Source organism: Physella acuta, unplaced genomic scaffold, assembly GCF_028476545.2.
Source record: "Physella acuta isolate Inbredline_101_S28 unplaced genomic scaffold, ASM2847654v3 ptg001995l, whole genome shotgun sequence".
NCBI lineage: Eukaryota > Metazoa > Mollusca > Gastropoda > Physidae > Physella > Physella acuta.
The window spans coordinates 87,371-114,342 of NW_026733500.1; the positions used below are offsets into that span (position 1 = coordinate 87,371).

Below are 26,972 nucleotides of genomic sequence, written 5' to 3' on the forward strand. Positions count from 1 at the left end.
ATGTGTTGAAATTATACTGTTGTTCAACGTTATTAAAACACTGCTTATTTTTAAAAATTAGAATTATATTTTGTTATAACTGTTTGAGTATTTTCTTAAACGTGCAAGGGTATTAAAGAGATCTAGTTAATTCGAACAGATAAATCTAATTTGGCATATAAATTGACTTAATGATGTGTCAAACCTGACTGGCATATTGGAAGCGACACAAAAATGCGCAGATTAAAAAAAAAAGATATAATTATTAGATCCAGAAGATTTATACTTAAAAATAACATAAAGTCATTCTTAATTTTTTAAACTTTATTTAAAATAAATCATTTATGAAAACAACTTAAGAACACTATTTATAATTAATTTATACTACATGAACAGTTTTGTTTCGTTCCTTTAGAAGAGCTTATTTTTGTTTCATTGTTAGCCTAATGCCTAATATTAATACTTATATCTAGTATATTTAAAGATAATTTTAAAAAATAGAATTATGTTCCACTTAGTGAATTAAAGGCTGCTGTCAATTTTTCCCCCTCTTTTAAAAAAAATTAAAGTCGAATTTACCAGTATTTGAACTATTCAATTAATTTTAATCTATGTCTAGGGCCTAGGGTACCCATCATCAGTCATCGTCTAACTAAATCATATCCAATTGTACTAAATACAGACACATAGTATTATTGGCAAGCCCAAAAATGTATGACAATATAAAGATAGGTGCTTATTTTAAAAAAAATGTGAGTATTACAAAATGTTTAAAGATAACATGGGATTTTTGGACCCTTTTAGGCCTATGCAAAAGACGCAAAAAAAAAAAAAAAATTAAAAAATCAAACCACGATGACAGCAGTATAAAATTTATACTAAACGAAACCTTAGTTAGTTTGACCCATTAAATTAATAGGGGCCTAGGCCCAGCTTTAGGCCTAGATCTAGATCTATATGCAAAAGATGATAGGGGCCTACTGGAATACATCTCTAGTCCAGATTTCTAGATTGTGACATAGATCTAGATCTTTCTAGATCTAGATTATTAATATAGCCAAAGTTATTTTAAAATGTCTTTTATGCAGCTTTTCATAATTCTACCGATTCGAGTATTTACTTCTATTTTAAAATCTTTGTGAGTATTTTTTTTTTACATGAACCTGATTTATAAACAAACATTCATTGTGTTTTTATTACATGCCTTGTCAGTTGTTTTGGTTCGTCAGCTGAGTCTTTTTTTTTTAGACCAGTAGATCTAGATCTAGAATCTATTTAAAAAATGTGAATTATGTAGGCCTAATCATAATGTTAGTCAAGCTAATGTGCTGAATCACTCTGTGTACTCAGTAGTCAGTAGGGAAAAAGTAATTGTAGGCCTATCTAGATCTAGGCCTAAATAATTTAGTAGGCCTAAATTACTTAAAATTAGTAGGCCTAAATAATACTAATAATAGGCCTAATAATGCTAACTAATGTATTACTAGTAGGCCTATTACTATTAAATTAATGGGACTAGGCCCCTATAGTATAGGCCCTATGCCTAAATTACTCTAAATTCTATTTATTTATTAAAATTAAATTAAATAGCCTAGGCCTAATTATTATTTTTTTTATTTTTATTGATCATCAGCCAATTACGCAATTAGTTTGTTTCCAGTTCCAGCATTGCTAATTACTAGGGAGGCTCACTAACTTAAAAGCGTCCTTGGTTGCTAACCAGAACATGGCGTAAGGATCGGACCATGACTTCCGGCGAGTTTTTCGACTTAGTTCCAGAGACCTTCTTAGAATTACTTTTAAAAATGTTTATCACGAGTAAAATGGCGGGTTTTCACGTTATAAAAACATGCTATAGGTGGCAAGGCTAAATATGCCAGAAAAGCATTTTCAGAAATTGCTTTGGGGAATGTAGGCTAAATTTAAAGTCGGTGTCATTCAAAATAATTTAACTTTTTAAATATAGATTTCCCTCTCACAAAATTGATTTCCATAGTAAAGCATTATTAGTTTTATCATTCTATGAAAAAATAAATCAAATATCTTCAACCGTTTTTTTTATAAGATCGACCGAGAAATGACAACCACATTTTTTTTATTTTTTTTGACCACGTGACCGCTATTTGAATGGATACGTTTACCTGGCATGGTTTTTTATTTTGCTCTTTTGTACAATAAAAAATGTCATAAAATTAAAGAAATAAAAGAATTCAAAAATCACTTCTGTCTTGTCTTTTTTTAAATTCTTTTCTGATGACATTCTCTTAAATTTTTTTCCTCTAAAAATATTACCCGACGATAGACGGGCCAATTCTACTTTTAGAAACTCTCTTGTGAAAAAAAATTAGATCTATTTCACGGTCACTTAAAAAGTTAAACCTTTCAACTTTTAACCAGGTTGTCATGGATGATCCGTCATATCATAGCTGTGAGTGACAAATAAATTTAAAATTCAATAATTTAGTCTAAACTCGCTACAACCCCCAAATTTAGTGCCTAGAGGATAAAGTATGGACGTTTTTTATTCAGTTGTCATGTTTAAATTGAGAATTAAGTAGATTTCACAAATAGTAAGAAAAACTACTAATTACTAATTAGTAAAATTACTAAACTAGAGTTAGAGTCTGTTAGGCTCCTTAGAGTAGAGTGAGTAGTAGAGTATAGTTTCAAGATTTAGATTCACTAGTCACCAGAGATAACTAGATCTGTAATGTATTCCTGAAATCCAAAGCAATGGCCATAGTGACCATGGAACTGTTCAAAAGACTACATTCAGCGGCTCAAGATGTAGCTTTTTTAATGTGGGTACCTATGGCCTATATTCAAATATTGTTTACTAATGTTTACTTGATAAGTAAAGAATATAATTAGGTTGGCTAAATAGTGTGTCAGTCCTTCCTTCTGTCATCGCTATAGATTTTGGAACCATAATAAAAATAAACAACCATGCAGCAATTTTAATTTGCAACGCATTGTCTTATAACAAGTATTAGAGTAGGCTTTGTTTATATAACAACTAAAATTTATTTTATTGTTGCCACAGTTTCTACTCTTTCGCATAACGTGAAGAAAATATTAAATACATGCACATTGCTAAAACTTATTAAACAGATCAATGTCAAATAATATTGTCGCTTATATTCCTAGAAATATTGGATACATTTTAATAACAGTAGGGTTGAAAAAGCTAATTAATCAAAATATTTAATAATTCTGCCAGGGGAGGAAATTTAAAAAGAAATTCAATTCATACTAATAATAAACATGTGAATGCCAACTCCGCGGACGCGCAAGAGGGCATTATTGTTGGAATATTATAATTAGCATGGATTAATATTTAAGTTGTGTTTGTGGTGTTGCGTTTGTGTTTATTGGAATAATATAATTATAGACTGATAAAGTGCAATATGGTAGGTAAAACACAGATATTTTAAATACTGCCTTTTGTTGATTTTATGGATAAGTTGGGGTATTATAGTCGTTTACAAAGTTGAATCTGGCAGTTCCACTGGCGTCCCGGCAGGGTGCGATTTGGCACGCCGGCCTAGACTGAGCACCATAGTTGTGTTTATGTTATGTGTTGGTGTTTTTGTTTGTGTTTTTTGTGTTTGCATTTGCATTGTGTTTTCGTTTGTGTTGTGTTTGTGTTTAGTTTAGTTTTTTACCAGCCTCTTTTTTTTTTAAAATAAACAATATAACATATAGATCTATGAATGTCAAGGTTCATTATATATAAATAGCTAGACATTAACATTTGAAATAGCTGATTTAAAAAAAAAATTTATTATAAAGAACTTAGGCCTATTGCCAGCCTTTAGTTTTGATCAACTAACAACAGGGTTCTAATGTAATGTGCAAACAACTCTCCTAATTGTTGTTTGCAAAATATTTTAATATACCTTTCATTTTTTAGCACTAGATCTAGATTTAGTTTTGGTTGGAGTAAAATTTAGCCAAATATGTTTTTCCTAAAATTTAATTTCGTCAGACTCGGCAAGAATTAGGCCTAGGTTACTGTCTGTTGCTATACACTAGCAATGTGCTATTTGTACCTGGGCCTACATTTTTTAGTATCAATTTAAGAAATACAATTTTAGTGGCTGCAAGAATTATTAGTAATAACATCCCTTGTAAAGTTACAGCTCCTAACTTAAAATTGAGGCTACCTTGGGCTATTTCCAAAGCTCCAACTTCTTATCTTAAAATTGTTTTGTCTAATTTTAATTCATTTTTTTTTCTCTAGATTTCATTCATGGCTGAAATTAAGATGGACACCTTCCTCAAAAAGTTGGTTAATGCGTTTAGATAGGAAAATAAGAAATAGTAAGTCTTTTAAAACAATTTAAAATAAACTGCAAATTTTGTTGAAAATTTTTTTTTTCTATGTCAACATATTTTTTTTCAGAATTAACTCATAAAAATCACGCAGAGTGGGTTTCAGTGGCAGTTGGTAAAAAGGTTTATGAAATATGGACTGTTTTTGTAGAGGGAGATATACGAGATTCTATACCTCTGGTTATTATTCATGGAATGGGTGGTGGCACCAATATGTTCCTGAACAATATAGATGACTTGGCAGAAGAGGTATGTAAAAGACTCATTTTTGGTTAAATATTGTGAGATTAAAAATAAAGTAATACTTGTGTAAAAAATATTCTGGGATTCAAATTTAGATAAAAGATAAGACTAAAGTAACATTAATCATGCAATAATATATCTCTGTAGACACCAAGTTTAAATTTAACAATCATCTTAGTTACCAGCTAAATACTGTTAAAGTTTTTGTTATATTTTACAGAAAAATATGTAACACTGTTTTGGTTACAATAATGATACTGTTAGTTTTTTATATTTCTCTTATAAACCTTATCTTTAACTATTACATATTTTTATGTTCTAGCGTGATGTCATCTTATTGGATCTTCCAGGCTTTGGATTAAGCAGTCGTCCAGAGTTGAGAATTAAGTACGAGAATGGCTGGTGGGTTGACACAACAGTAGATGATATTGAAGAGTTTTACACTGAAGTTCTTGAAAGCTGGTTTCAAAAAATGAGCTTCAATAACTTCATATTACTGGGTGTGTATTTTAAAAATTATCAAAGCAGATAATTTTGTTTAAAGCTTTTATATTTCCTAACTAGATATTTTTTATTTATTTTAAAATGTATTTTAGGTCACAGCTATGGAGGATATCTATCTTCAGTTTATTGCCTAAAGTATCCGAGTCGTGTCAAGCACCTAATTCTGGCAGATCCATGGGGCTTTCCCCAGAGACCAGCTGCAGCTGAGATGAGACCATTTATGAGGAGCAGGTCCATTGTTCTTCTCTCTAAGTTGTATGGGAAGATGAATATATTCACCCCGCTGAGAATTCTTGGACCCCTTGGTTAGTAATTTGTTTTTTACCAGCCTCTTTTTTTAAAAACAATAAACAATATTACATATAGATCTATGAATGTCAAGGTTCATTATATATAAATAGCTAGACGTTAACATTTGAAATAGCTGATTTTTTAAAAAAATTATTATAAAAAACTTTTTAAAATTATTTTTATTATTTTTATCTGTTATGGGGTTGTCTAATGTAATTACAAATGTATAGAGTATTGAAACAATGTAATGCAAAAATATATTGCATATATATTAACAAGTAGAACATATAGCACAAATCAATAAAACATAAATCATAGATTTGTCAATGTAAAGTTTAAAAACGTATTGTAGTTAAGTACAAAATAATTACACAAAATCCGGCAAGTACTTTTTTCACATATATATTGTAACAAACACATATTCATACTTATGTTACTTTTAAAGTTGAACAACTTAGTAACACCATTTTATTTATTTGATCAAATTATCAGATGCTTTAACCTCATTTCATAAGTAGGTGTAATTATTATTGCTAAATTTTAATGGAACTTACACAGCATTAGCAGCAATGTTTTTTCAGTCAACATTAATGAATTTCAGTTGTTAAATCATTTATTAATTTGTTAACCAAAGATCTCCTGGTTATTTTCTCATCCTCAGTGTGTCAGAGTAATTGTATTGCTATATTAAACTTGTGAAATTTTGCGATAAATTTTTTACTAACCTCTGTCAAAATTAGCCTTAAATTTTGAATATGTGTATATCTAATGATATCTCAGTAATAAAAAAATTCAGTTAAAGAACACTATTGATAGTATAAACATTAGTAATTTTGCAAAATAACTACCTGTTTGAAATTTGTTGTTCAGCATTGACAATGAACAATTCTTGGGCTTCACGATGGATGTTATATAAGAAAAACAATACCCAAATTGAGCGAATGTTATAAGTGAATGGTTGGTAGAAGCTTTAAAGTGAAATTTAAACTGATTACTACACGTATAAAAGCTGTGAAAAATTATTCAGCTAATACAGAACTGGACAATGAAACGACAATAGTGGTCCACCATTTTAATGCAAGTTACGTGCCAGGCTTAATTCAAATAAGTTTAACAGAAACATATTTATATATATATATTTGAAAGAATAGGTAGAGATTATAGTGTTAGGGTGGTTGATCTACTCTCATTGCAGTCATCCATTTATGATGACAACAAAAAAATTGAATTTCAGACTCCCGTCTACTTTCAACAAACCTCTTCGATGTGGGCATCCACAAAAGTTTAGTGTACCTATAAACTGATAGGCAGATTATTAAGCCTAAAATTAAAAGTAGAATCTAGAGTGAAGTGAGAAAAATAAATAGTATGTTTTAAATGTCAGAGTATAATTTATAAATAAATATTTATTTTAATGATTTTCCCATTGCCAACCAAAAACTCCTGCTAAAACTTATTTTTCATTGGGCCTATGTGGGAAACATTTTTTAGAAGTATTATTTTCTGTGTAGTGTAGGATGTATTTCTATAAGAATGAGGCTAATAAGTCGTAAAACTGCCTTGGGGCATTAACTCTAATTCTGTTTACTTTTTTGATTTCTAGAAGAGATAGGCTTAAAAACCATGAATGACATCAGACTCTGGAGGGGGGTTCGTACTTTTGTGAACCTCATGCTTTTGTGACAATGTGAGACTCGGGGGGAGGAGGTTTTCAAAACCCAATTCGACACAGAAACTGAATTTTAGTATTGTAAAAAAGTTAGAAACTTAATATTATCTGTTATTTCATGTTTGTAAAAAAAAATTTCATATGTAAATTTGAATAAAAACTGATCAATATACTCAATGTTGACCGAACTCATTAAATATTTTAGAAAAATAAATGCTGTTGTTTTTTTAATTGTAATTTTGCGAGGGATGGTAGACTGAGGTGTGACATAATAATAGGTGTTGGGCTCTGGCTTTTCGGTGATGACATGTAACATTGAGGGAGGGAAAGGTAAAAATTTGTGCCGTTGATTATGTTATGTATGACCCTCGTGATTAATTTACACATTGAGCTGGGTTTACTTTTAAAACACTAGCACTGCTGTCTTTATTTTACTTTTTTATGCAGGATAAGAGTTTTATTTGTTTTAAAAATGTAAGTACTTCAATGTTAAATTCAATACGTGGACATCTGCATGGACCCAAAGCCCCCCCCCCCCCCCCCAACCTATGTCTACCACAAAACTCTTTTTTTTATGCTCCCGCTCCATTTGAACTTCATAAATGGATGACTCAGTTCCTCTTATATACTCAGTTACATGGTATTCACTATGTAATTTTAATGATTGAACTTGTCAGTTGGTTGGCATTAAAATGAAATATCTAGTAACATTTATTTGGTGCCTAAATATTTTTTTTAGTATTTTCTGCTATAAAGCAATTCTAAAAACAAGCTCTTATAAGGCTGGTTATTAAAATTGTTTTTATAGCTATTTTTATAGTTAACCTTACTTTTTAAACCTGATGAACAGAGTACTCAGTTTTTTTTTTGTTATCCTCTTTTTCTGCTTTTGATTGGGTACACTCATTTTTAATAACAAAGTGCTTTTTAAATTCTTGACCTAGTTTAATATTTTTGGGGTTTAAGTTGGCTGTTATAATTCAATGCCTATACATTATTTGTGCATTTTTCCCACAGCCTTGCCACTGTTTAGGGCATTTAAGCTAGGCATAAAGGCCATGTTTGTTGTCAAAATGAGTGGAAACTCTGATGATTCTGCTGATTTGATTGTTCGACAGAGAATATTGCGACAAGAAGATTTTCGCTTGTTTCCAGACTCAACCATGCAAGACTACTGTTTTTTGTGGATGTTGCGAAGTATGAGGTAGCTGTTGGTTTATGTTTCATTAATATGTGTATAATCATCTCTTACTTTTGCAGGTATTTCAGGAATGGATGCTGATGCCTCTAATCTGGATAGAATCATCACCAAATGGATTTGGTTATGTCACTTGTTTTGCCTAACCTTAATGACACTTACATTTACAGGTCCTCTTGTATTTCGGTCGTTAAGACCTGACTTGGCCTGCAAGTTCAAGAATTACTTCGAGGACCACACACTTTCTGATTACCTGTACACCTGTAATACATGTGGTCCGCCAAGGTATATTTAGCTCACCAGCCGTCAACTTCATTTTTATAAACAGTCTTTTTTTTTGTAGTTGGATTGAATTGTGCAAAACAAATTGGCTTTGATAACCAATATTCACTATTTCATGCTACTATATCCCAGTTGTGTCATAGCAATGATGAGAACTGTAAAATAAATTATGTTTTTACTGGAATGATCTATTTTTGATGAAATGCTAAAATGTCTTATGTTTTCGTATATTGTACTGTTGTTTTTTTTTTTTTTTGAGCTTCATGCTGTAAAGCTTAATAAATATTGCATATCACATTTTAATCACTAACAGGCTGTTACTTGGTGGTTGCATGCTTATTTTCAAGGTCACTTTATAACATACATCTTTCCTTTTTATTTAAAAATAACTCATTTACTCCTTAATTGCACTGACACTCAAGCTCTGCCAATTTTTTTTTTATGTTGTTTAACTTTGTAAGTTATTCTTTTCAAAACATTTCTTTGTTGCTTTAAATGTTTTTAGAATCTAACAAATTAAAAATAAAACACAGAATGTACTTGAAGTTATTTGTTAAAATCACCTATTGGCTTTAGTTTTTTATACAATAAGTTTAAACAGTAAGTCTCGTTTAATAAAAAGTCTTCAAATAATACATTCTAAAATCGTACACTGTTACTCAAGACCATGGATGTTACTTGCATGATGTATAAAACAGAAGTTTAGCTTTCCTATATATATATATATAAATGTTTATTTGCATGCAATTATTTACATTGAATTTTTAGTTACTAAAAGTAATGTGCATAAATAATGCATTCATTTTCTGTCTACCTTTAGTCTTAGAAATAGTGTTCCTTTTAGCATGGTTTAACTATTTATTACAGTGGTGTTACGGCACATATTATTTTTAAATTCTTACACTAACATTTTAGATGTATTAAGTTCCCATATTATGTAACTGTTTAAAACTACTTGTTTCTTAACTGCTCTACTAAACATAAATCAATAATAAGCAAATTATTCTAATTTGATATATTGTAATTGCATGAAAAATCCATAATTTTTTGTTCTTGTTATCCTTTTAATAGTTTAATCTATTTATCATTCTATACATTTCATTTTAGTGGAGAAGTGGGCTTCAGTCGTGTGTCTATACCCTTTGGATGGGCTAGGAAACCACTTGTGGAAAGAGTCCATGCATGGGACCCTAAGCTGGATGTGACATTTATTTATGGAGCTAGGTCCTGGGTTGACTCACAGCCGGGATATGAAACAAAAAATCACAGACATGACAATTATGTCGATGTTCAGGTAGCAAAAAATTCTTTAAAATTTTAATTTTGCAAGTTCATTTTTTAAATTTTATCTCCACTACTTTATAATGGCTGAAACTTATTCATGCCAAAAAAAATCGTATGTTTTATAAACAAACAGGGATTCCAGGCAAATTTCCCCTAAATGCGGCTAAAAGACTTGATAGTTCATACTTAAGAGACCTGATTGTCATTAATGATTAGAATAGATAAAGCGAGTTCATCTATCTGGTGACTTTATTGCATTTCAAATCAGGTAGACTAGCAGTGAATAAGGTAGATGAAGTAGAGCTTAATATCCAACTGTTATTACTTTTCATGACTTGGTGCGGCATCCTTCAGGTTAAAATGATAATCCAAACTCAAGATTATAATTAATCAGTTATGAGAAACTCTGTTCATCCGCCCATTGATAGTTAAGAAATAGATAAAGAAGCTGAGACTGCTAAGGTTTAATATTCCTCTTACAGGTCATCAGTGGCGCAGGACACCATGTTTATGCTGACCGCCCAAAGGCTTTCAATCACATTGTCCAGATGATTGGGGAGGCTGTTGATGAAGGTAGAAGTCCTAACATAAGCCATGAATTTGAACAGCGCCACCTTGCTATGTCCAGCCTTCGACGTCGCTCATCCTGTGCTTCACAGGGTGAGTTTCTCAATGATGAGGCAGGCATACGGCAAGTGAGAGCATTGAGTTCACACGAACTAACAGAGCTGTACAATAAAGATGATAAAGATGGCAGTAAAGATGAGACTGATGAAAGCCATCCTCCTCATGTTAAATTCAACTTGAACTTTGTAACTGGTGAGGAGCATGAAGCAGAACCCAAACAAACATCTGAATTTCCAAAAAGGATGGGCAGGAGATCCTCCCTGCAGGGCACAATAAAAAATGTCAAGTTCTCCACTGATAATATCTCATCCATTCTAGAAAAAGAATCCCCTGGTGAGAACTCTGATGATGAGGAAGATAAATCCTCAATGCTGGTTAAACATTGATCATAGTAATAATAGTTTTAGGCATTCTACTAGCCCACTATGCAATGTTGATGTTTTTATTTTTTTTCTGGTTTATTGTTGATTATCTATTAAAACCATTGGTAAGACATTTTGCTGAGTTATTTTTATAAAATGCTCAAAAACTTTAATAATACTTCTAATCTTGCATACAATTGTGACCTGGATATTCTTCTAGAAAACACACTGAGCAGATATGAAGGGCATACATTAACTTGTATATCAGTTATTTTAATTTAGGTAACATTAAAATATGTTAAATCATTTTAGTATATATGGCAATCAATTTTGTTAAATGTAATAGAATTTTTTGGAAATATAAATGCTGTACTGTAAGTTATAATAATACAAGTGATAATAATTTGTTCATGTTTAAAATGTATAGATTACATCATATAAATATTTTTAAAAATCATTTTTTTTTTGGCATTAAGTATCCATAGTATATGCAAGCATTAAAAGCATCCTATTTATCAAAATGTTAATTATTGCAAGCCAGAGTTGTTTATGTAGACTTGCTTCTGGCATTTTATTTTATCATTTTTCTTATTCTAATTTCTATGGCAAGTAAAATTACTTTTTGTTGCTTTTAAGATTGATAATATTTGCCCAAGCATTATGTTATGCCTTTAAGGATCTTTCAATTTGTTCTCCATTTTTTTTTTTTTTAAATTTGGCTTTACTGGTTCATTTTATTGGTTTTCAATCCATTCTTGGGCTCATTATTTTAAAATTACCTTTTTAAAACCTATTATACCTATTAAATAATGCTGCAAACAACCCAAAAATATATATACATCAGGTTTATAGCACAATGAAACATCAGTGTATGTAATGAGAATTATATATTTGTAATTTTTTATCTGATGCATTGTTATACCTGGTAAAGACATTCAATCCCACATTTGCCTCTTTTCTCTTCAAACTGTGATAGTTACTTGAGAGAGTTATATATTTTAATGGAGTGCAATCACCATGGCATAAATTATTTGAAGTCTTTCATAAATTTCATAATACTTGTCATAACTTCATACAATTTCCATGCCCCCTTAACCAGATAGTCTCTTTCATTATACATGAAATATTAATAGGGTTTCAGTTTTTGGTTTATCTACCAATGTTTTATATCTTTTTAACAAAGCATTTTTTTTCATTATACATGAATCATTCACAGTTGCAAAAAAACTTTTTTTAAGACAAAAAAATTCCAACTTCATCTCTATTCTGGGTTTAAAATCTTATCACTTAAGGGATTAGAATCAATTGTGGTACTACGATCAACAATAACTCTTTAATAGTAAATGGTAGAGAAATCACAACTATTATCGTTTATGCTTATCAATGTTATAGCCATTATACACAATAGATTGTGTACCCAATAGTCAATGAGTTTTTCTGGAGAGTTACTACTAATTTTTCAATTCTGTTAAACAAGGATCAAGTAGTTGTAAGACTATTGTTCTGTACATATTTTTGTTTATTTCTTGTTAATATATGATCAATAGCTTTCATGAACAATTTTGCTACAGGATGCATTATTTATTGTATTTATATAATATTGTATTAAAAATTATAAGAACTTTGGTGTTTATTTTATCTCTTTTTAAATCTTTGAATTAGTTTTTATTTAAATGTTTTCATTTCAGAAATGACAAATTGAAAATATAAATAAATATATTTCTTCTTTTTTATCCTGTGGGCACTGACCATGCTGAAGAGGAAAAAAGGGGGGGGGGGGGGGGGCATGTCCTTGGGATGAATGCAGGTAACAAGCCAAGGATCTACAAAATGAGAGGGGCTTTACATCCAGCTCAAAAGGAACATGACTAGCAGAGAGATTTTCATGGTCACTAGTAGTAAAGAAACCTGAAGGGAGATCACCATATCAACTATAGATAGCCTACCTCTGCAACATCTGAGTCAGTGATTTAGAGCTGCTGGTATATATATAATTCTCTTCTGGGAGACGCTAGAAAACAAGCTGTAAACGTGCTCCCTACCACCCCCACCCCTACATGGTCTGGTGAGCTGTGGTTCACTCTAAATGTTTACAAACAGAGCCGGGTTCAGTGACAACTATTAGGGGCAGATAATTTAGTTTGAAACAATTTTAAACGTGGGGGGGGGGTTATCGTCCTTAACGAGCTACTTATAGTGTTTTAAAGAAATATTTGCAGCGTTGGTGGTGTCGAATTCACAAATTATGAAGAACTGAAAAGTAGAAAAAACAACAACTAAATAGCTGCGTATGATTCGCTGTGGGTCGGCTCGTTCTAATAATTCTTTCAACCTCCTGCTATAACAAATAGATCAGTGAAGCTGCTTGAAGTTAATATTTCTAATAATAATTAGCTTGAGTTTTCTGTTTTGTTCAGTTTTTTATTTAATAGTTACAGAAAAAGTGCTAGTCCAGAAAATGGAGTCAGCATGTTTGAGATAATGAAGCTGTCTTTCATCCCACAAATTGCAATTCTCTCTTTAGGTATGATCATGTCTATTGATACCTTAGAACAAAATGCAGTCTTGCAGTAGCCTTCATGTTCAAGATCCATACCACAGAGGCATTGTGTGGTAAGCACTATTTACTTTCCATGATGTGACTAAAGCATTTATCAGAGGTTGCCTGTAAAATATGTATTTTTTTAAACCGAGGAATAATAAAACCATCTACTGTTATGGAGTCATTAATACATGGTTTTCTATGAGGTTTTATGTACTAAAAATAGTATACAAACTAATCATTATGTATGCTAAGAGTACTAAGAGCACCATTACTAGTAATTTAACTGAATACAAAGATTTATGATCATATCTTTATTAATAATAACATCTAACAACAAAGGCTTACATTAGAAGGACATTGTTTTGTGGATAATTTTCAGTACATCACATAGGCTTCAAATAAATTTTAAAATCTTTCTGATAGAAATAATAAGTACTAGATCTATTATGTACAAAAATTCTAACTTACAACTTTCCAAAATTATACACATTACTGGTTGCAATGGTAATTTTTGTATGCTGTTTTAATGAGCTGAAAAAGTTCAAAAACTGCCTGTTTTAGGAAAACTTTGGCAAATATCATAAATCAAAGTTACTAAGTTGATGTGATAATGGTATTTCCTTTAAATTAACACATGCCAGTTTTGGTTTATTGTCCTGGATCACACTATTTCATGCTTAACTTACAATGAACTAATTTTACATCACATATGTAGTTACTAAGTTTCCACTAAGTGTACACTATCATTACAAGAAAACCTGTTTGAGGACTTCAAACTTTTTAGGTATTTTATTTCTTGTACCCGCATGCATTTCTTTATGCTTCTGCAGAGTATCACTCCTCGTAAACCTTTTTCCACATTTTCCACACTTTTTTGCCACTGGTAACATTACTGTATGCAAATACAGATGTTTGGACAGAAAGAAACTATTTAAAAATTTTTTTTTGCACAAATGACATTCTTCTGTATTATATTCTGAATGAGTCTGTTCATGTCGAGACAAAGAATCCTTCCTTAAAAACTTTTTGTGACACCATCCACACTCGAAATATTTATCAGCAGAGTGAAATTTTTTATGCAGCAATAATTGCTTAAAAAACACAAACTTTTCGTGGCAAAAATCACACTCATGTGTTTTTACTGCATGGTGAGTTTGTTTATGCTGTGCTAGGTGTTTGCTGAAGACAAACTTTCTGTGACATACATTACACTGAAACAGATTCTGTCCTGTGTGAGTCAGCTTATGCTTTTTTAAAAAACCATTTCCTGAAAACTTTTTGTGGCAGACATCACACTCATATGGTTTATCTCCTACATGACTTCTATTATGATAATATAACTGTTCCCTGCGGTAAAACTTTTTATGACACAAGCCACACTCATGAGGTTTTTCTATTGAATGAAGGTCGTCTGGTTTCTTTCTTACAGTTGAATCCATTTCTTCAGGTTTTTCTATTACATGAGTTTTCTTATGTCTGGATAGATTATTAACTAAAGCAAATTTTAAGTGGCATACTTCACACTCATGAGGTTTTTCTATTGACTGAATGACATCCATTCTAAAACTTGAATAAGTTTCTTCACATTTTTCTTCAAAATGGGTTTTCTTATGTCTGGATAGATTTGTAATAAAAGGAAATTTTTTGTGGCATACTTCACACTCAAAAGGTTTTTCTATTGACTGAATGACATCCATTCTAAAACTTGAATAAATTTCTTCACATTTTTCTTCAAAATGAGTTTTCTTATGTCTGGATAGATTTGTAATAAAAGGAAATTTTTTGTGGCATACTTCACACTCATAAGGTTTTTCTCCAGAGTGAATTTTATGCATTAATAAATATTTCCTATTAAAAAACTTCTTGTGACATACTTCACACTTGTATGGTTTATCTACAAAATGAAATATATTATGAGTGTACAACTGCTTAATGTAATTAAACTTTTTATGACATACACGACACTCATATGGTTTATCTACTGAATGATTATTTTCAATTTTCTCCCCAGAATGGGTTTTGTTATGTCTGGTTAGATTCGTAAAAAAAGCAAATTTTTTATGACATACTTCGCACTCAAAAGGTTTCTCTCCTGAGTGAATTTTATGCATAGATAAATCATTTCTCTTAAAAAACTTCTTGCAGCATACTTCACACTCATATGGTTTATCAATGATGTGAATTCTTGTATGATTATACAAGTGTTGCCTGTGAATAAATTTTTTATGACACACTCCACACTCGTGTGGTTTTTCTCCAGAGTGAATTTTATGCATAGATAAATCTTTCCTATTTAAAAATGTTTTATGGCACACATCACATTCATATTTCTTTTTACACTTGTGCAGCTTTGCTACTGTGTTCTTGTTTTCATATCCAGTTTTATTTGTTGAATCAGATGAAGGACTGAACTGGCCATTTGAAACATGTTCTGTGTTATTATTAGTAGAAAGCTCTTGTGTCATATGTGTTTTAGTATGATCATCAGCTGCTGAATCTGTAGTTATAACATCAAGTTCACTAATTTCTGTTGATTTAGCTACCTCTTCATCAACAGCTGTTTGAAAGTTAACTTCATTCATTTTGTTAGCTTTTATGGTACAAGCGTGTAACTGAGGAAAAAGAGGTATTACAAAAAAAATAGCATTCAGAATATTCTGTCATGAATTTGAAATTAATATTTAAAAAAAAACATGTAGAATAGGTTTACAGTTATAAATGTTTGTTTTTAAAGGCATATATACCTTTCTAACCTTATGCCATTTTTTAAATTAGCCATAAGAAGATTTTGCCACTTTATTAAAATTTAACAATTTAACAAGGCAGCTTGTGTATCCCGATGACCCCTAGAGTTATTCAAGTGAGAGTGTAAATTTCTGGCAGGTTCAACGAAGCTGGGAAGATCTGTATGGGTAGGGGTTAGACGAAAGCTAGACGTAAGGTCAGCAACCTTATAACATAAAAAGAACTCGCTACAGAAATGCAGACAAAGAGAAATACAGACAGCTCAGACATGGGAAAGAATGGATCTCCTGATGGATAATTGATAAATCTGGGTGGTGAAAGTCAATATGTATTGGAAACTACCAGGTCGACTACCATTATTTCCACCAAGTCAACTATCATTATCAATATTGGAGCTTTGAATGTCCGCACAATGTATGAAGCTGGAAAAGTAACCCAAGTAGGCACAGAAATGATACACTATAAAATAGCTTTCCTGGGTATCAACGAGTCAAGATGGAGTGGATGAGGACAAAAAAGACTAATAGAAGGACAGCTACTGCTGTTCTCAGGCCACGAGGATGAAAATGCTACACATACTCAAGGAGTCACATTCATGCTGTCAAACCATGCAAAAAGGGCTCTCATTGGATGGGAGGCACACTGATTACTAAATTAAAAGCCCTGGAAGAATATACTGAAACATCCGAAAGTGTCAAGAAATGCATAAGGAAAGACAAAGGGAGTTATTTAGAACTGCTGGCAACATTTTGTGACTTTTTTCCAAGCAAAATCTGTGACTTTATTTCGTATACACTTTCTGTAAGACATTTTCCCCCACTCACTGTTACATAAAAAATAGGTTGTTTGTAGTGTTATTAACTTCTATTAACTTATTATTGTAATCTAAAGGTTTAGGTTTATTAGCCATATTACTTATTGGTAGGGTAAGGATGGTAGAATTTCGGCAACTTGAGTTAGGCCAGGGATTTGTTCTGCTAGAGATTTAAAGGGTGAACTTGAAATATCTACCCTAGTGTAGATATAAAATATATGGTTAGATAGTTGGGTAATCTATCGTATTAGGTACGTAAAATCAGCCAAGACTAGTAATGTAAAAAAAAGGTGACTCTAAAAATTTTAAAATTATTTTACATTTTTAGGAGGATTTATGTTTTGAAAGTTACAAAAATGTTTCAAAGCTTCATTAATGTACCTGTTTTTTAAACAATTGTATTAAAACTTTTCAGTAAAAAAATTAAGACTAGCAATGTTTTCATCAGTGGAACCAAGCTCATTTACTTGAAAAGCCATCTTAAGTTTTTTTTTTGGTAAAATTATAGTTTGAGATTCAGGGGAAACCACTCTAACTTACAGATGGCCATTGATTTTATTGCAAATCTTGCTCATAAACACTGCTATTTAAAGTTAATTTCTGACCTATATTGATATATTTAGTTAATTTAGTCATCGATTTTGGTTTATTATTCAGTTACCAATATCAGGGTTCATGCTCCAAAACTAAAAATAAATTCCATGAGTTTTCCAGGAGATTTCCAGGAGTTTAAAATAAATTCCAGGAAATTTTTAAAATCACAAGAAATAGTACAAATGTCGCAGTGAGCTCATTTGAGGTCAGAATATAATAGGCCTAGAGCGCACGTCACAGCAGGAATAACACTGCTATTTAAGATTGCCTGTGACGTCATTTTTATTTTTCCTAAAACAAACTGTATCAAACACGAACCGAGCTTGGCTGATGTATTTGTCCTTCAAAGATTGGCAATATTTTATAATAGATCTACTTTTTAACAATTTTTTGCAAAAATATTTAACTGAAAACATCAGTGGAAAATTCGGAATTTCAAGAGATTTTTTAAAATTTCATGAGAATTCCAGGAGATTTCTACAATTTCATGAGAATTCCAGGAGTTTTTACAATTTTTAAAAATTTCATGAGAAATTCAGGAGGTTTTTATAATTTTTAAAATTTTATGAGTTTTCCATGACCTCCTGGAATTTCAGGAGGCCGCATGAACCCTGAATACTATTTGACACAAATAAATATATCACAATAATACTTCTATTAAAGCCTTAACGATGAGGCAACTTTTTCTCACATTCTTACTAGTAATACTAGCCTCCGACGATTGAACGCACATAAAACAATAGATTACCGATAGATACTAAGTCTAATAATTTAATAAATCTAGTAATAATATTTAATATTTGGATGCATCTATTCAGACCCGGGTCCTAATAGCCTCGGCCGCTATTGGGACCATCCAATAGAATTCTTAAGATTTAGTTATACAAAAAATTCTTTTAAGATGCAGAATATATATTTTCTGTTGTGGTTTTTTTCCTTGTAATTCAAAATGATATATTGAGATCTTGCTTTAAATACCTGATATCATTCCTGACAACTGTTATTATGAGCGGGTGTCGTTAGGTCTATAACATAATTATGGCCTATGGTATAAACTTTCATGGCCGAGCGAATGTTGAGCGCGCATGTAAAAATGTGTTTTATTTATTTTCTTCTGTTAAACGTAATTTGATTTCATAGGTCTATCCATCCTAATATATATATATATATATATATATATATATATATATATATATATATATATATATATATATATATATGTATATATATGTATATATATATGTATATAGATAGCTCATATAGGCAGCAGACTACAGCTCCCGGGCCCGTTTTCTTGAACACGAATATCTCGCATGCGTTGTAGTATGCTTTAATAGAAGCAATCTGTAACATTTGAACTCACAATGACCCCAAATTCGTTTTTCCCTCTTGTTGGGCTGGGAGGGGGAGGGGGGGGGGCACTACAACGACGACAAATCTCGACAAGCTCATAGTAATGGTCTTGCTATGACGTATGCTATACACCTACACTGTTCACATCTAAATCAAAGTGAACTCACAGTGACCCTGGCTAGACAGTGTCGGTATTTTTCTTGCGCTGACCAGAAAACGTGAGCGGGCGATCAATGGTGCAACGATGTTTATAATTGACGTGTTTAAAAACCTAAATCTAGAAGAAAAAAAATTTATTTAAAAAAAAACAATTAAAAAAAGACACGCAAACAACTCAATTGGATGTTAAACTTAGATAAACTTACTTCACGCAAAATCGAGAGCTTTGATAGGTTTTGATCCCGTAACTGATCGAGATTCGGGAGGTACTGTGTTCTCCACTCGACCACGACGTCTTACATTTATTATTAAGTATTTAATGATTTTGTATAAATAGCTAAATAATACTAAATATAGGGTATTTAGAAATAGCAACACAAGAACCAATGCTAGATAATCCGCCTAACTAATTACAATAAAAGACAACAAAATACGAGCAAATGCACAAGAAAAATCAAATAAACATAAAAGGTATAATTTTAATACAGGTTGTACAAGTGCTTAACGTACTTAATGCCGGGGCCCAATAGCGGCCGAGGCTATTAGGACCCGGGTCCCAATAGCCGCTTCCTTAATATTTATTATATACTATTTAATATTTGGACTTAGAAGTTAGTGTATAGATCTAGATCTATATAGTATATATTATATATAGAATCAATGGTAATCTATTGTTCTAGGTACGTAAAATCGCCCGCGACTAGTAAAAACTACTAAAAACTGTGAAAAACAGGTGACTCCTTAAATTTTAATAATTATTTCACATTTTGAGGAGGATTTATGTTTTGAAAAATACAAAAAATGTTTCTTTGTTTCATTTATTTTATGTAGATCTAGATCTACCTGATTGTACCTGTTTTTAAACAATTGAATTGAAACTTTTCAGTAATAAATGAAGACTAGCGATGTTTCGAACAGATGCAACCATGCTCATTTACTAGACTAGATATAAATCTAGATCTAGCAGCCATCTTGTTTAGGTTATTTTTTGTAGTAAATTTTTTTGTAAACTTACAGGCCCTTAGTGCGAGATTCAGGGGAAGCCACTCTATTTTACAAATGGCTGCTTTTTATATAATACTAGCCGTCCCGGCCAGGCCATGCTCTGGCCTCTGTGAAAAACGTAGATCTATCTGTAAAGGACCATAACTTGTGTGTTTAGTAATCAGCATTTACCCGGCATTGCCCACCCTAACCACAACCAACCAAAACACACAAAAAACGCAAACATAACACAAAACAAACACAAACGATAACACAAAAACAAACGCAAAGACAAACCCAACCACAAACACAAAGAAAACACTAACGCAAACAAAAAAGCAAACAAAAACAAATCCAAACACAAACCCAGCCACAACCAAACGAAACCAAAACACACACACACACACACAAAACAACGCAAACATAATACAAACACAAACGAAAACACAAACACAACCACAAACACAAAGAAAACACAAACGCAAAGAAAAAAGCAAACGAAAACAAATCCAAACGCAAACACAAACACAACCACAAACCCTAACACAAAGAAAACACAAACGCAAATATAAACTCAAAGTGTCCACAGTCTAGCCCGGGGCGCCAAATCGCAGCATGACGACGTGAGGCGTAACCGCCTGATTCAACTTAGTAAACGACTATAGTACCCAACTTATTCATAGTCTTTTGAACTCACTTACGCGAACGTAGGTACTATAGCGAACACGGGAAGGCCCGGGGCGCCAAATAGCACCCTGTCGGGGTGCCGGAGGACGCCCGGATTTGATTCACTTAAAGACTATAGTAACCTTTCTTATTCAAAGTCTATCGCACTGTTTAAAACGAAATTATGCACCATAGCGCTCACATAATAGCCCAGGGCGCCAAATCGAACCGTGGAGGGGCGCCGGCGGGCGTGCCTGTTTCAATTTAGTTAACAAAATTGTAATACTCCAAGCTTATCTGTAAATGGAAAGAATTAAATCTTTAGGATTTGTAGGACCTGGCTTATTAACTGTTACTGATTTTTAAAAAAGTTAGTAAACAGTACCTTCAGTGTATGGAATAAATAAAAGGCAGTATTAAAAATACCAACGACATTGCACATAATCAATCCCCGCTAATTATATAATAATTTTTTTTCCTAACACCAAAACAAAGTAATAAAAAGTAAATTCTTTCTCCCCCCGATTTCATGGGTTTTTAAAGGGAAGTAACTGTGTTTTCCAAATCACGGGACGTTATGAGAACTAAAGGACAAAATACAAATACATTTCAGACACAATTTTAGAAATTTTATAAACGTTGATACACTTTTTAAATTTTTTTATGTAGCGTTCAAAATTGAAAATTATTATTCTAAACATATAAAATGAAAATTGTTTTTAAAGACTTTCAATAGTAATTTTTTAATTCATAAATCTAGACCATGAGCACTATAATAATCTAATACTTAAATCCATCCAAGTATCGATTTTTTCGTTTTCTTATATTCCTTTGTAATCCACGACAAACATTTTACAAACAAACATACATAATTGAACTTTATATGTTAGATAGGCCTAGTATATAGCAAATCTTGCTCGCAAACACTCTTGTTTAAACTAAAGTTAATTTCTGGCCTATATTGATTAAGCCATTGATTTAGGTTTATTATTCACTAGCCGTCCCGACCAGGCCCTGCTCTGGCCTCATCATATACCCGGCATTGCCCACCCTAACCACAATTAACCAAAACAAGAACAACAAAAAACGCAAACATAACGCAAACAAAATTACAAATACAAACACAAACGAAAACAAAAACCTAACAACAAACCCAACCAGAACCACAAACACCAATACAAACACAAAAAAAAAACGAAAAAGCAAACGAAAAAGCAAACGAAAAAGCAAACGAAAACAAACCAAATCCAAACCCAACACAACACACCTCGAACACAACACAATCCGGGACGGCTAATATTATATCAAATTGTATATCTTCTTGTAGTTTGGAGCAGGTGTCTATAAAAGAGTTTTCTGGTGCGACCAACAAAAATGAATTCCCCTTCGTGCACAAAAAAAGGACAGACAAAACGAATGCGCAAAAAAGACACAAATAATAACCTGCGGGAATTCCCGTTCCCGAATAAAGACGTATTTTGTTACTTCGCCTGTCTTTGATTCAGAGGCGTAGCGACACTTCCCAGCACCCGGGGACAAACTTTTCACTTTGCACCCCTCCCCCTCAAGATTTCGATTTGCACCCCCCCCCCCCTCAAACTTTCGATTTGCACCCCCCTCAACCTTTCAATTTATTTTTTCAACCCATTTTGGCGCCCCATAAGACATATGTGTCCCCCCCCCCTCGTTACGCCTCTGCTTTGATTAAAAAATAAGAAGAAAGCAGTACGTTTAGTGCAGGGGTCTCCAAACTTTTCATCCCAAGGGCCGCATTAACTATCAAATATAAGTTCGGGGGCCAGAGTTTCTTCCAGGCATCTCTTCGGGGTGGCGGAGCCCCCCCCCCCCCCTCCCGAAGAACGTCTACCCCAAACGGAATTTAATATATATATATATATATATATATATATATATGTATGTATATATATATACACATTTCAAGTGCCCCTCACCCGGGAAAAAAAGTCTGAAAGAAACACTGTCGAGGACCGACAACACACTCGAGGTCCAAGTTTGTTGTCAAATTGTTCTTCACGTAGGCCTACTTCATTCTTGATAAAGTTTTTATGTTGTTCTAAAATTTGAAAGGTACTTTGATGCAAAAGTTTTAATATTAGGAAAGTCTTCCTTTGGTAAATACTGATAAAACCCACCCGCCCTTCGTTGAACATGTCTTTAAGGAGGTCATTTGCTGGGCAACTGGCCACATTTGCGTCTATGGTATTTGAACCCAATGCTACATTTTCAGCTTCTTTTGAAAATTTTTCTCAGCCACCTCCAACAAACATTTTTTTTTCCGTGGACCAAAAGATCTCCGAGGGCCGGATGAGAAGACTGTGTTTTTCTAATCAAGGGACGTAATGAGCGCTAAAGGACTAAATCATACTAAATGTAAAAAATTTTCAGAAATGTTATAAACGTTGATACATTTTTAAAAAAAAATTATGTAATGTTCATATTGAAAATTATTATTTTAAGTATGCAAAATGAAAATTGTTTTAAAACACTTTCAATATTAATTTTTTAACTCATAAATTTAGACCATGAGCACTTTAGAAATCGAACACTTGAATCCATGGAAGTATCGTTTTTTCTTATATTCCTGTGTAATCCACGACATACAAACATACAGAATTGAACTTTATATATTAGATTTATCTATAATTAATAGTAATTAATAATAATATTTGGGTATATTTTGTACAGCAGTAAAAAAAAACAACCAGTAAAACCATGGCGTAGTCTGTCGAGCCGTTCCGAAAACCACCGAAAATACTGTAAACCATCATTTATTTGCCGCCATATTATTTTTAATAGGGTAAAGGAGGGCGTTAAGAGCCGTGTGGTATTAAGCCCCAATCAACACCCCACCCCCACAAAACCCCCAATAACACTGCTAATATACTTCTGAGGTAACAACCACAACTGTTCTTTGATAACAGAGAAGCAGAGGATTCATTTTATGTAATTTATGACCCACTTGGTCCAATAGGGAGAGGATAAGACAGGATTTAATCCCACTGCTCTTTCCCTAAAATTTCTCATCTCCATAAAACCATTTTGTGAACTTTTTTTCCAAATCGACATAACTTGGGAAACTTCACTTTGTAATAAACCAAATGAGTTTTTCAAGCCCATTCTTTGTTCCTGTATTAGAGCATTGGTTGTTGTACATTTTAACACTATTTTTATAGCCATGACTAGAATAGTTTTATTTTGGTTAATTTTTTTTGCACAGTGATTATTGGTGCCAAAACAAAATGGCAGACATTTGTCCCATTTTACCATGCTAAAAAGTTTTTATCATTATCAGAGTAAAACTTGACTGATCATTACCATAATGGTTTTGTTTGTTAGATAATAACTAAATCTACATGAATACATCAATTTTGTCCACTAGCTTGCCTGTTTAGAAAAGTTATAACAGATACTGTTATGTGGCTCTTGAAACCCTAAGTGCACGTTTCTCATTTATTAGACCACTGAATATGACACTGGTATAGGAATAGTTAACACAAAATGTATTAATTGTTAAACAGACTTGTGTCTAAATGATAGAAATACAATTCTAACCTGTTAAAAAGTAAATATTAAGCCACCTGATGTTAGCAAGGTAATTTTTAAAATGGTACATGTACTTATTACCCCTAAGGGGCAATACAGCCGACTCAGCCCCCACCTGTTTCTAACCAACCATAAAACTTCTAATCTCTTTGTAGGTAACAGGAATAAATGTTCTTAGGTCTCAGCCAATCTGGGGTGGTATGTTATGTAATTTATGACCCTCATGGTCCAGCAGGGAAGTAAACAGACACATTAATACCACTGCTCCCCCCTTACAATTTCTTACCCCCATGATACCCAGCCCCCACCAGTTTCTGGCCCACCATAAAACTTCATCTCTTTTGTAGGTAACATGGATTACAGTTACAGATCTCAGACAATCTGGGGTGGCATGTTATGTAATATATGGCCTTCATGGTCTAGCAGGGTGGAGACCAAAGAGGAATCAGTACCACTGCTCTCCCCTCACAATTTCTCACCTCGATGATAGCCAAGCCCCACCTGTATCTAACCCACCATAAAATTTCATCTCTTTGTAGGTAACATGGACTAAGTTCTTAGATCTCAGCCAACCAGAGTTAGCATCTCCTTATGTAATGTATGGCCCTCTGGGTCCAGCAAGGAGAAAAAAGGGGAAACCAGTACCACTGCTCTCCCCTCACAATTTCTCACCCCCATGATACCCAGCCCCCACCTGTATCTAACCCACCATAAAACTTATCTCTTTGTAGGTAACATGGACTAAGTTCTTAGATCTCAGCCAACCAGAGATTGCATCTCCTTATGTAATTTATGGCCTTCAGGGTCCAGCAAGGAGAACAAAGGGGAAACCAGTACCACTGCTCTCCCCTCAACATTTCTCACCTCTATGTCATGTTATGTAATGTATTACACACATGGCTTATCAGGGAAAGCATTAAGGCAGATTAGTTAGTACCACCCCTTTTTACATACTAGAATGTTAACTCTGGACTCTAGTATACTAGCTACACACTAGGCAGGCATACGGCAAGTGAGAGCATTGAGTTCACATGAACTAACAGAGCTGTACAATAAAGATGATAAAGATGGCAGTAAAGATGAGACTGATGAAAGTCATCCTCCTCATGTTAAATTCAACTTGAACTTTGTAACTGGTGAGAAGCATGAAGCAGAACCCAAACAAATATCTGAATTTCCAAAAAGGAAAGACATTTTGCTGAGCTATTTTTATAAAATGCTCAACAACTGTAATAATACTTCTAATCTTGCATTCAAGTGTGGCTTGGATATTCTTCTAGAAAACACACTGAGCAGATATTTTTTCATTCAAGCTTTTTTTTCTATAAAGGGCATACATTAACTTGGATATCAGTTATCTTAATTTAACTAACATTATTTTAAAATCTTAGATCATTTTAGTATAGCCTATAGTCTATTTTGTTAATGTAATAGAAATTTTTGGAAATATTAATGCTGTAAGTGATAATAATACAAGTGATAATAATTTGTTCATGTTTAAAATGTATAGATTACATTATAATACATATTTTTAAAAATCATTTTTTGGCATTATGTATCCATAGTATATGAAAGCATTAAAAGCATCCTATTTATCAAAATGTTAATTATTGCAAGCCAGAATTGTTTGTGTAGACTAGCTTCCGTCATTTTATTATATCATTTTTTCTTATTCTAATCTCTAAGGCAAGTAAAATTATTTTTTGTTGCTTTTAAGATTGATAATTGCCCAAGCATTAAGTTATGTAACATATGATCAATAGCTTTCATGAATAATTTTGCAACAGGATGCTTAATTTATATAATAATATTGTAATAAAAATTGTAAGAACTTTGGTGTTTAATTTAGCTCTTTTTACTCATTTTGTTTTGGTTTTTATATTAATGTTTTAATTTCAGAAATGACAAATTGAAAATATAAATAAATATATTTCTTCTTTTTGATCCTGTGGGCACTGACCATGCTGAAGGGGATGAAAGGGGGGGAGGGCATGTCCTTGGGATGAATGCAGGTAACAAGCCAAGGATCAACAAAATGAGAGGGACTTTACATCCAGCTCAAAAGGAACATGACTAGCAGAGAGATTTTCATGGTCACTAGTAAAGAAACATGAAGGGAGATCACTTTACTTTAATTAACAATAGATAACAACATCCGAGTCTAATAGTGTGTAAATTGCAATAATAATTTGCATGAGTTTTCTGTTTTGTTCAGTTTTTTATTTAATAGTTACAGAAAAAGTGTTAGTCCAGAAAATGGTTAATGGAGTCAGCATGTTTGAGATAATGAAGTTGTCTTCATCCCACAAATTGCAATTCTCTCTTTAGGTATGAACATGTCTATTGATACCTTAGAACAAAATGCAGTCTTGCAGTAGCCTTCATGTTCAAGATCCATACCACAGAGGCATTGTGTGGTAAGCACTAATTACTTTCCATGATGTGACTAAAGCATTCATCAGAGGTTGCCTGTAAAATATGTATTTTTTTAAACCGAGGAATATTAAAACCATCTACTGTTATGGAGTCATTAATACATGGTTTTCTATGGTGAGGTTTTATGTACTAAAAATAGTATACAAACTAATCATTATGTATGCTAAGAGTACTAAGAGCACCATTACTAGTAATTTAATTGAACACAAAGATTTATGATCATATCTCTATTAATAATAACATCTAACAACAAAGGCTTACATTAGAAGGACTTTGTTTTGTGGATAATTTTCAGTACATCACATAGGCTTCAAATAAATTTTTAGATCATTCTGATA

The 26,972-nt window shown here is 32.5% G+C and overlaps 2 protein-coding genes across 11 annotated transcripts; one reads left to right on the forward strand and one right to left on the reverse strand.

The window, feature by feature from the left end:
* Positions 1-1,012: 1,012 nt before the first annotated feature.
* Positions 1,013-12,394, forward strand: LOC131931634 ((Lyso)-N-acylphosphatidylethanolamine lipase). 2 transcript variants are annotated; one of them, XM_059288453.1, is made up of 8 exons: positions 1,013-1,117; positions 4,223-4,302; positions 4,385-4,563; positions 4,880-5,057; positions 5,154-5,366; positions 8,039-8,225; positions 9,609-9,795; positions 10,268-12,394. In XM_059288453.1, exons 1-8 carry the CDS (start codon positions 1,053-1,055, stop codon positions 10,796-10,798), a joined length of 1,620 nt encoding a protein of 539 aa, XP_059144436.1. In that variant the 5' UTR covers positions 1,013-1,052; the 3' UTR covers positions 10,799-12,394. The 2 variants fall into 2 exon arrangements, with proteins under 2 accessions (XP_059144436.1, XP_059144437.1); XM_059288454.1 differs by lacking the exon at positions 8,039-8,225 and adding an exon at positions 8,390-8,504.
* Positions 12,395-12,995: 601 nt separating this feature from the next.
* Positions 12,996-26,934, reverse strand: LOC131931624 (zinc finger protein 184). Of its 9 annotated transcripts, none has more exons than XR_009384311.1 (3): positions 26,549-26,934; positions 13,788-15,931; positions 12,996-13,439 (listed from the first exon to the last, which is right to left on the reverse strand). XR_009384311.1 is itself a non-coding variant. In XM_059288434.1 (3 exons), exons 1-3 carry the CDS (start codon positions 26,594-26,596, stop codon positions 13,395-13,397), a joined length of 636 nt encoding a protein of 211 aa, XP_059144417.1. In that variant the 5' UTR covers positions 26,597-26,934; the 3' UTR covers positions 12,996-13,394. The 9 variants fall into 9 exon arrangements, 8 of the variants coding, with proteins under 8 accessions (XP_059144417.1, XP_059144413.1, XP_059144410.1 ...); XM_059288434.1 differs by having other exon boundaries at positions 15,389-15,931; XM_059288430.1 differs by lacking the exons at positions 12,996-13,439; positions 26,549-26,934 and adding exons at positions 18,993-19,102; positions 19,838-19,920 and having other exon boundaries at positions 13,593-15,931.
* Between the last annotated feature and the right edge of the window lie 38 nt (positions 26,935-26,972).